The 11,647-nt window shown below is 37.0% G+C and overlaps 1 protein-coding gene across 1 annotated transcript; it reads right to left on the bottom strand.

Moving 5' to 3' along the window:
• Positions 1-10,367: 10,367 nt before the first annotated feature.
• On the bottom strand, positions 10,368-11,330 carry LOC129672065 (olfactory receptor 7G2-like). Its single transcript, XM_055601263.1, has one exon. The coding sequence runs from the start codon at positions 11,295-11,297 to the stop codon at positions 10,368-10,370; it is 930 nt and encodes a 309-aa protein (XP_055457238.1). The 5' UTR covers positions 11,298-11,330.
• Positions 11,331-11,647: the final 317 nt, after the last annotated feature.

Genomic DNA, 11,647 nt, shown 5'->3' on the forward strand with positions numbered 1-11,647 from the left:
TTATATTATATTATATTATATTATATTATATTATATTATATTATATTCATATAATATATATGAATATATCTATTATATTCATATAATGCCAGTTGTCATACAATATGTATCTCCACAGTCCAGCTTATGGTCTTATGAACACTCAAACCCTGTCACCTAGAAGACAGACACTCAAAAGGGCCTATGATTCGCCCCATGCTAAAACCAAAAGGGGAGGTAGAATGAGAGGGCAACATAAACTCCATTTTGTCTCCATTTTAAGACCAGGCCTGACTTAAAAAAAAACAAAAAACTAGGCCATAGGTTGCCAATTCCAGGGACAAGACCATAAAATCCTCCACCCAAGAAACAGCCCGGAGATAACCACAAGAATAGGAATATATATTATCTCAGGATGGGCCATCTGTGCTGGGCAACCAACCAACCTTGTAGTAGAACATTCATGGCACAGGAAAACACTTAACATTCTTGAGGTCTATAGATAGCTTGGTCAGTGTCAGTTATGTTAGGAATGCAGCCCACGGACCTTGTAGTAGAGCATTTATGGCACAGGAAAATACTGCTAAGGCGGAAATACTTGCTCAAACTCCAACAAAAACCCTGCCTTGCATCTTCTTGGGGCTTTCTTCCCTGATCCACTGTGTCAGTGACAGTCAAGAGACCGAGCTTAAGCCCAAATAAAGCTCTTTGCTCTTGCATACATGGTGTGGCTCCTGGTGGTCTTTGGGGACCCTAAGATTCGGGCATAGCAACTATTTCCCTCACTGTGGGTTTTCCTCACAACTGGGAGATCCAGTCTGTGGTGTTTTGGGTTCCACAGTTCAGTCTGGGACAGTGAGCAGAGAGTGAAGGCATGTGTACTGGCAACCGAGTGCCTGCAGGAACCTGATACCTTTTCCAGGGGTTCGCTGGTGACCTGTGGTCAGACCTGGTTGTTTACCTCACTGTGGGGATTCCTCTCACCTGGGGAACACAATTGCTGGTGTTTGGGGGCTCACAGTTAGGTCTGTTGGTAGATGTGCTCACTGCTACCCTGCTGATCATGCGCAGTGTGCTATGGGCGCCACCATCTTGCATCCTCCCTTCTGACATGGTCTTTGTTGCATGCTTGTTGATCATTTCCCCTTGTTGGAACGGCCTTGCCAGAACACTGTGAAAGAGGAAGTACACAGTACTGATAGGACTGTGCTAAGCTGGGCTTTTGGGGTTCGCCTTTTCTGAGGGTCAGGGGAGGAAAGTAGAGGAATGAGGGAAGGAGGGAGGTAAGGGACCAAGAAGAAAGGAGGAAGGGGGCTACCACTGGGATGTAAAGTGAATAAATAACTAAATTTTAAAAAAGAGTAAGAGGAAATGGAAAACAGAGTTTTCAATCTTTGTTTACTTTTGTCATTTTCATCAGCTTTATGTTTGTGCATTTTTGGCATCACGCCAGCCTTCATTCACCTTGTGATCCTTTTTCAGAAAGCTGTTTCTTCATGTCTTGTTCAAACTTCTTGACTTCATTGATGATATTTTTATTGTTTGTTTTTTTAATTCTGTGGGTTTTTATCTCTGTAATTCTAACTGGCAAATGATTCTAAAAGAATGGTGAATTTTGGAAAGGAGATACTAGCTTGTTTTTTTATATTATTGGTAGTTATGAGATGATGTCTGTGGGCTTCATTTTCTGAGTTTGTTATGGACAGAGAATGCTGGGAAAAATGGAAGATATTCATTCCTGTGTCTTGTTAAAAATGACTTGTAGAATGAAGTCAGGTATACAGAGGAGACTGGATTGGTATACAGGATGTGCTACCTGGTCCAAGTACTGAGTATGGGGGTAGATCATGGAACATTTCAATAGACAATAGCCTTAAATAAAGTGAAAATATCTGGGAAAAATATAATCAAGGAAGTGAAGGACCTCTACAGTGAAAACTTTACCTCTCTGCAGAGAAAGAGACAGTAGAAAATGGAAATACACCCATGTTCATGGCCTGGTAAAGTTAATATTGTGAAAATAACCATTGATCAAAAACTATATACAGATTCAATGAAATCTTAATAAATATTTCTGTCTCATTATTCACAGAAATATTAAAAAACGATTCTAAAACTAATATAGAATCCAAAAAACTTGAAATAGTCAAAATAATTGTATGCAAAATAACAATGCTGGGGGTATTATCATTCCAGATCTGAAGATATATTACTCAATCTTAGAATGAAAACAAAAATCAGATATGTACAACAATGAATACACACAACTTTGGCCACTTAATATTTGTAAAAGGTTTCAAAAACCTAAGCTGTAGAAAAGAAAGCATCTTCAGTAAATGGTGCCGCATAAAGTGGTAAAGTGGATATTCACATGCAGAAGAAATTAGACCCATATCTATTACTTTGTACAAAAACTAATTCAAATGGTTGAAAGGCCTAAACAGGAAGCCTGAAAGACTGAAATTACTAGAAGAAAACCAAGCCGGTACCCTATAAAATGTATATTTTAGAAAAGACTTTATGAATAAGTCTTCATTGGCCCAATAATTAAGGCTGACAATTGTCAAGTGGGATTTCATAAAACTCACAGTCTTCTGTACAGCTAAAAAACCCCCCAACAGAATAAGAGAATTTTCTAGCTATATATCTGAGAGAGGATATACAGAGTTGAAATAGACAAAGAGTCAAAACAAAGAAACACATAAAAAACAAACAAACAAACAAACAAACAAACAACAACAACAAAACCCGACACAAACCAACCATTTAAAAATGGTTCTGGGACTGAAATAAAAATTTATCAATAGAAAAAATGGTATAAAAATCTGTTAATTTTTTTGTCATCCCTAGCAAGGATGGAAATACAAATCAAGTCAGTGCATGTCCTCTTCAGTCTCTATGGCCTCTGCTACTAGGAGTCTCTGCTTGAGTACCCCTCATATCCTCTCAGGGGCTTTCCTTGACATAGGTCTCCAGCTTGTCAGAGAGATACCTCTACCGTCAGTTTCTCTTTTCTGTACAGTCCTTCTGTCCTCTCGCCCTTGCTCTTCTCAGGTCTGTTCTCCACCCTCTTAACTCTTTGTGCCCACTAACTAGACTAGTCTCTTAACAGAGGGATGGGAACACCAACCCACCTACAGAAACTTTGACCCAAAATGTATCCTTTCTGCAAGTTGTGCAGGCATAAAGATAGAGTAGATAGAACAGAGATTTAAAGAATCCCCAAACTAATGTGTGGCCCAACTAAAGTTCCACCCTATTGGAGAGTGCCAACCCCTGACAGTATGAATGATGTTCTGCTAAACTTGCAGATGGGAGCCTGACAGAGTTGTTCTCTGAGAGGTGTTACCCAGCAGTGCCTCAAAACAGATGCCAAGATTCACAGCCGAACATTGGGTGAAGTATAGGTTGTCTTGTGGAAAAGTGAGAGGAAAAAGAAAAGGTTGTGGAGGTGACAAAAGCTCCACAAGAAGATAAACAGAGCCAACTAACCAGGACCCAGAGGGGCTTGATAAGACTGAAGCATCAACCAGGGACCAAGCATGAGCTGGACCTAGGCTCCTTACAAAGATGTAGCAGATGGGTAGATTAGGCCTCATTGTGGGTTCTCTAGTAAGGGAAGTGGGGATCTCATCAGACACAGACTCACTTGCCAACTTTTTGATCACTTTCCCCTGGTAGGACTTCCTTGTCAAGCTGCAGGGGAAGACAACATGTTTAGTCCCGATCCAACTTGATAAGCTGGGCTAGATAGGAAAGGAAGCTCCCATTTTCTGAGGAAAAAGAGGAGGAGGATGAGGTTGGGAGGGGAGGAGGGATGGGGCTACAACAATAATGTAAAGTGAATAACAAAAAAATTAAACAAAAAAGAAAATACAAATCAAAATAACTTTGAGGTCTCATCTTATCAAAGTAAAATGACAAAAATCAACAAAACTGACAAAGAAAAAGGAGTTGAAATGAAAAGGTAGAATTGCAAACTGGTGAGTCACTTTTATATAAACATAAAACCTATAATATACATATTATGTCTATAAATATGCATATATGAGTTTAATAAACTTCTTATCTGGGATGACAATGCTTCCTTCAAGAGCCAAAGACAACCCAATAAAAACCCAAACACAAGAATGAGAAACCTTTTTTTTTGAGTTGTTTGCTATGTCTATCCAAGAAATTTCCCAATTATCTAGCCTATTCTATTGTCCTTAGTTGCTCTCAAGAGGTAGAAGTTGGAGGGTAAGAGGTAAAGAGACAATGCACTTCTGCAACAGGGCCAGAGATCCTTGATCTGGAACTGACCTGGATTTCTTTCCTTTGAGAAGTAGCTTTCATGGTTCCCAAAGGCAACATGCAAGCTTCCAAATGAGGGAGACCAGTAATAGTATTACTCAGCTATGATGTCTATGGATCACATCAATTATGAGCATGGCACAAAACCCCTAAGGGTGCAGCATAACACTAAGTATCAGTCTAAACATCTGTATTTATACTTACAAACAAATGTAGTCTTCACCATCATCAAACAAGTTTCTCACAATAAACATATAAAGAAAAGCAATAAAAATGCAGAGTTGTGTAGCCCAGTGACAATGCATGCACCCAGGGAACACTTCCACATTTAATGCTCAGGGAACACTGTGGAAGAGAGGGCAGAATTATTTTAAAAGTCAGAGGATCAGAGACTTTGCTATGAAATAATATCTTTTAGTAATATCTGAAGCTACTCCCATAAAGTCTCAGCAACACCAGTGCCTAAGGTAACATTGAACATGCTGAACACCAATGGAGATGCCAAAATGGTTGGGGAAAAGATCAGGAGTGCTCATTCCTACGCAGAGCACTACAGGCAAATAAGGAATGCTGAGAGTAAGAGAAATACTCTTTAGTGATGGGAACACCAATTGGTTATTTAATATGAATTGGTTAGACCTGGAAGCATAAAAAGGAGTAACATTATACAGACATAGGAGGATATAATTAGGAAAATAAGTATACATAAAAGCTTGTAATTATAAAAGGGTTAATGAATTTGGAAGAGAGCAAAATAAGGTACATGAAAGAATTTGGATGGAGGTTAGGAAAGAGAGAAATGCTGTAAGTATAATCTCAGAAAAAAGTAACTGTGGCTTCTGGGAACAGTACCAAATACCTCAACTAAAGCTTCTTAGAATAATTTTTATACACTTTTATTAAAATATTTAGCATCAATGTTCAGTACATTGGGTAGTGATAAACCAGGGTAATTATTGTAACAGTCCTTAAGTCTTCATCAGATTTTATGATGAGAACATTGAGAAATCTCTCTTATACTAATTTTCCATACATACAATGCATTTCTGTTTATACATGTATAAATGAACTTTCAAACATCTTAAATGATTTCAAAAATGATTCTGTTCTCATGCACTATTTTCCCCTCTCCTACTGTTTCCTTAAGTCTTTGGCAATTGTAGTCTGTTCTTCATTTCTGTGTGATCAGTTTTGCTAGATTCTCCCAACATAGAAACCATTCAGTCATTGGCATTGCATTCTTGATGTATTCACTTAGTCAGTACTTTTCCCAAGGTCTATTCTTGTCACCAACAAGATCACATCAATTGCAAGACTACATGGTTTTCATGACAGAGTAGCAGTCATTCTCTATGTTTATATTACTTTATTCTTTCCTTTGTTCATGGACATGTACATTTATTCCAAAGACTGAGTGCTTACTATGCTTAATATTGTGGTAAACAGGGACACACTTATTTTTATACCTTTTTCTTGAGATATATAATTAATATTTACATTGATGAGTTCTATGATATTTTATGCTTTGATTAATGAGAAAACTGTATTCTACTACATTTTGCAACATTACAAAACTATGCATCTCTCTCGGAAGCAACCCATGACTGTTGTTTCTGTTACCATAAGCAGTTGTGGTGGGGTGATGCGGTTTCCTTATGTGCTTTGCTTTGTAAGCGGTAATGTTTTTCACTCCAGTGTCCAAGGACTTTTGTAGCTTAGACACTGGAGCTTGTCCAAGGCCTCCCATTATAAATTCATCTAGTTTCCCTGGTATTTGGAGCTACAGGAACATTTCAATGTGCCATCCTCTTTATTGTGGCACAGAGATAACTAGTTAACTGATATTGAACATTTTTCACATTTTCTGGCATATTTATTTATGTGTTATATTCCTTGGAGAAATCTTTATTCAAAGGCCTAGCCCCTTTTTCCTCCCCGTATATGTATATTCACATGATAATTTATGTGACTGTGCACGTAGAAGACACACATTGATGCTGGGTTTCTTTCTCAATCATTCACCACATTGATTTTGAGACATTGTTTCTCATTGAATCTAGTTAATTCAACTGGACTTGCTGGCCCTGCTCCCCAAGCATCCTATGTCCTCTGCTTCACCAGCATTGGCATTTAATGCACCTACAATGCTGTGTCTGGCTTTTTACAGGGTACCAGAGATCTCATTTGGGTCCTCATGTTTGCCAAGCAAAGGCTTCACTGACCCTGATGTTCACTCAGCTATTTAGCACATTTTAAAATAGGCTATTTCAGATTTTATCGTTCAGATGTTTGTCACACATTCTAGATAAGAAACTTATTGTCATGGGTGCATTTTATAAATAATCCATGCATTTGATATTATTCCTTTTATACTCATCATTTCATTCTCTGCATGCAACTTTTTATTTGACAATTATGTATGACCTCACATTTTAACAGAGCCTCATGCCTGGATCACTGAGAAATATCAGTAAAACCTCTAAGAAAGAACAAAAAGAAAACAACTGTTAGCATGGTGGATGGCTTTGTGATCAATGAGTGACCCATGTTGAAGCTGCAAGACAACTAATGAGATATATTTTTGCTGGATAATTACAAAATTACAGGAAAAAGAATTGTCTAGTGTTGTAAGCAGTGATTAATATTTACTATTGATATATCTTCTGGTAAAGCTTGCTGTTAAGCCTAACAGCTGTATAACCAAATCACCACACAAAGACTGGGTTTATTTAGTTAACCTAGAATACAATGCTGGGCAATAATTACTCCCTCCTACACCTCCAAGCCCTCATAGTTTCCTAACATTTAGATTTCCCACATTATACTTGCTTTTAGTGATATCTTAGGTCCAGTCCATCTCTCCACATAGTTCCAAGATTTCTCCTCCAGCTCTCTCTTCAAGCTCTCCTTTCCCTCTTTCCTCCCACTCATTTCCTGCCCTCTAGCTCCTTCCCTCTTTCCTGTCCTCTGGCTCCTCCCATTACACAACATTGTAGCTAGTTGCTTTATTTTGGCCTGTTCACACAGAGTTGAGACAGGATGCTTAGAATAAGTATCACAATGCAATATCCGGATTGAAACCAGAGAGTGGGGGGAAGGAGAAATCAGCATTTGAATGAACAAGGGTAAGGAGTATAAATTTCAAAAGAACATTATACCAACAGTCTTAGTGATAACATAGACATAGTTCTGATACACCATTCTTGGGAAGATATAAACTAATATCTAATCACTCATGATAGGGAATAGGTGACAAACAATACTGTTGATACCCGATTTAACAAACCAGTGGGTTTACTGTAATTAGTTATTGTAGCAGGGGAACCCTCATTTGTGCAAAAATTTTATTCAGTTTCACAGATCAGAGTGTTTCTTTCAGGAATCTGGGATGATATTGGTCTCTCCTAGACACCTTGAATTGTCTGAACCTCTTATAGGAAGCTCATCTTCACTGAGTCTCCTCAAGGGTCTTTACTGCTTTCATAATCTTGGGAAGAAAGAGGTTGGTTGTGAGGACTCCCAATGCTTCTATGTTGTTTACTTTCTGAGTATTAAGGAGCATTTCTTTAAGATTTCCTGATCTCTGGATGATGAGATGTTTCACTTCCCTTTGAAACATCCAAAGTCATATTGAGTGTACCTCCAAGATGGAATTTTTAACCCTGAGAAAATTGTTACTCACCAGAGACTCCTATTGGAAAATTTGTCATAAATGGGCATGGGATAAAACTGTATTTACACCACAATCAGAAATTCCTTGAGATGATTTTTTCTTCATTTAGGGAAAAACGTGTCTTATGACTTTAGAGTGGAGTATAATTGCACCATCACATGGATTTGTCTATGAACAGCATTAGATTAGGTGTTACATACATTCTGAAAACTTTCATTTCACCAAAGCGCCATTGTAATTTTGATCATCGAAGGATTTAAAACCTTTAAACAGTGGTAAAATGTAGCAGGAGGTACCATCCAAATATCACTAAATAAAAAGGTGGGGTTTTTTTGAGGACTTAGATATTATAGCTATTATTTTTATAAGCAACTTTAAAATTACATAAAATTATTTTTGAGTTACATTTATATTATTTCCGAAAGATATAAAAAAATACGAGAACAAAGGATTTAGGAAACCTGATGATAAGAATAAGAAATTATGTCTTGACATGAATATAGAAACATGGTACATGCCAATTCTAGTGCCCAGGCCATATACATGTGTGAGCAGGACCACAAGAAATATATCATAAAACAAATTGAAGAAAAGCAAGCCCGCACATTTTATAAGTGTCAGAAATATTTAATGAATGTCAATCTCTTAGAAGAAACTGTAATCTCTAACAAAAAAATTCTTGTAATGTAAGATTATCAGGGGATATACTTGTGGACAGGGAAATGAATTTGTCAATTCAGATCAATTAAGCTCTAGAAGACAGTAATTTAGCCACAAATATACAGCTATTACCTAAAACATAAAGATTTGAAAGGCACTCTTTTAACAAAATTATTTACAGTGAAACAAACTTTTGCCCACATTTCATCAAACTTTTAAAGACTGGATCTTTTTAGTTGCCACTGCCCATGACATAATTCATCAAAAAAGTACATAATAGTTGCTAAACCACAAAAAGATGAATTGGAATAATATCAGAAATACAATTAATAAATAGCCAAAATGGAGAATTTGTTCACTAAGCTTTGTCTGGATTTAAGGAAGTAAACAGTTGCAAAAAGTTGTACAGGCATACACAAAGATTCGATACCCACTCTAAAAATATCTAGAATATTATTTTGAAAAGAAATGTACTGATCACATTAATCCAATCTCTCTTCTCAACAAAATTACTTATAATTGTAATTGTATTTGCACCCACATAAATAATCTGAGATAAATTCTTTGCTATAAACAAATATCTTTGTCCTAAGTGGCATTTACAGTGCTGTCACGTAAGATAAAATCCACAAGTTAGGGGATTAAAATATGGGCTTGTCAATTTGATGTCTATCACTCAAGCAATGGCAGGATATTTTTTTGTTGTTGTTGTTTCTTACTTCATTGAAAAATTTGTTGTAATGGACTGAGGGAAGATTTCGTATGACTTTACTGAGAAAATGTGAAAACAGTTCTATTTACTCAAGCAGGTTACTAATAAAAGTCACAAAATACCTTCACACTTGTGTAACTTGCTGAACCAAAAAAATCATAAAAGAACATGAGTGAGTCAATAAGAGCTTCAAGACCAGGAGGCCTGCATCACTATGAGAGATGTCTTACAAGTGCTGCATCCTAGAATCTCTCTGTTCAATTTAACTTCAATAAGAATGAATCCTCCCCCCAGAAACTTTGCTGCAAGTATAATACTTTGGAGGACTCTTTTGAATGTTGTCATTTTAGAGTTTTCTCAGACTCTTAAGTGTTGTCAACTACCTGAATAATAGGGATTCTGTATTTTCACTATAATAGCTACAAAACAGGAGGACACTCAGGGTGTTACCTCAGATAGCCTCTAAATATGGGATATCTTCAATGTCTAAAACGAGCTAGAGACTGAGCAAAACATAAAGGGTGAACTGAATATCTCAAATATGAACTGATGATTATCTATATCTGGAGGTATATGCCCACAGTTTCTGAAATTTTGTAATAAACGACATTTTCTTCTCATACTAGAATGAGATATTTTTTTCTTTGAAAGCAAATAGCATTCTTATAACGGAAATGTTCTTGTTATATATCTTAAGACACTAATATAATAAAATTGTGTGGATTTTGAGTTTTAAAAGTAATGAAACCAAGTAGGGAGGAACCTATAATGCCTCACAAAGATATATACCTTGTAGAGTTTTGGTAATTACTTAATGGATTATAATATTATTAATCTGAACCAAAGTAGGTGTACTTATAGGATACAATTCATTCTGGCCCAAACAATAAAGTCAGCTGACTCTAAATTTATGTCTGACACCAAACCTGCTTAAACCTCTTCTTTAATATCCAATAGCTATACGTATCTTCCTTTAAGACAGGGTATATACATTTTCACTGAATTGTAACTGCTACCACAGGTTCTTCCTCAGTGCTTTAGAACACAAAACTATGCAAAGCAAATGATCCCAATAATGAGCTCCCTCAAGGATCCCTTGATTTCTTTGCTCCTCAAACTGTAGATAAAAGGATTTAGCATTTGAGGGACCACACTGTACATCATGGATGTTATTACATTGCAAACAGAAGAGCTAGAAATTGTAGAACTCATGTATGCACTTAAACCAGTCCCATAGAATAAAGATACCACTGAAAGATGAGACCCACAGGTGGAAAAAGCTTTATGTCTTCCACCAGCTGATGAGATCTTCAGAACAGCAGACACAATTTGAATGTAAGAGAAAATAATTCCAGAGAGGGGGATAACAGAAAATACAGTGGTTGCAATATAAATAAAAAGAACATTGATAAATGTATCAGAGCAAGCAAGCTTGGTGACCTGCCCAAGTTCACAGAAGAAGTTGGGGATATCCTGCCTTGTGCAGAAGGACAGTGGCAGTATCAGAAGAGTGTGGAGTAGTGCATTTATAGTGGTGGCGAGCAGAGAAAGAAATACTAGGAAGAGGCAAAAGAAAGGGTTCATAATGATTGTGTATCTCAGAGGCTGACAAATTGCCACATAGCGGTCATAAGCCATCACAGCGAGGAGGCAGCTTTCAAAAACACAAAATATCAAGATAAAACACACCTGGGACAGGCAGCCTATGTAAGAGATGTTCTGGTCTTGTACTTGGATGTTCAACAGCAGCTTTGGTATTGTCGTCGTGCTTGTACAGATATCAGTAAAAGAGAGATTGCATAGAAAGAAGTACATGGGGGTGTGGAGGCGGGAATCTCTGCTTACAGCCAGTACAATGAGTAGATTTCCAATGATGGTGATAAGGTACATGGACAGAAACAAGTTGAAGATGAAGGGTTGCAGTTCAGTTAGTCCCATGAGAAAGAATTCTGAAATACCTGTTTGGTTTACAGCTTCCATATATTTGATTAATATTGACAAAATGTGCAATGAAAATATGATATTATTTTTTATGATGAATAACAACATCACATTAGTAGAGGACAGATAAAAACAGAATGATAGTATTTTCACTTACTTTTAATTAGTTCCACAGTTATAAGAGTAATGTGTCTTTAAATAAATACTCCCACTGAAGCCTGGAGATATGGTGCCTGGATAAAAAGCACTTCCTCCTCCTCCATAGGGCTCAGGTTAGTTTCCCAACACTGCTGTCTGGAAGCTCACAACTTCTTGTTACCAGTTACAGGAACTGTTGATTTCTTCTGGCTTCTAAAAATGTACTATCTCACGTGTGACACATGCACACT

This window comes from Psammomys obesus, unplaced genomic scaffold (assembly GCF_907164565.1).
Source record: "Psammomys obesus unplaced genomic scaffold, mPsaObe1.curated_primary_1811, whole genome shotgun sequence".
Classification (NCBI taxonomy): Eukaryota; Metazoa; Chordata; class Mammalia; order Rodentia; family Muridae; genus Psammomys; species Psammomys obesus.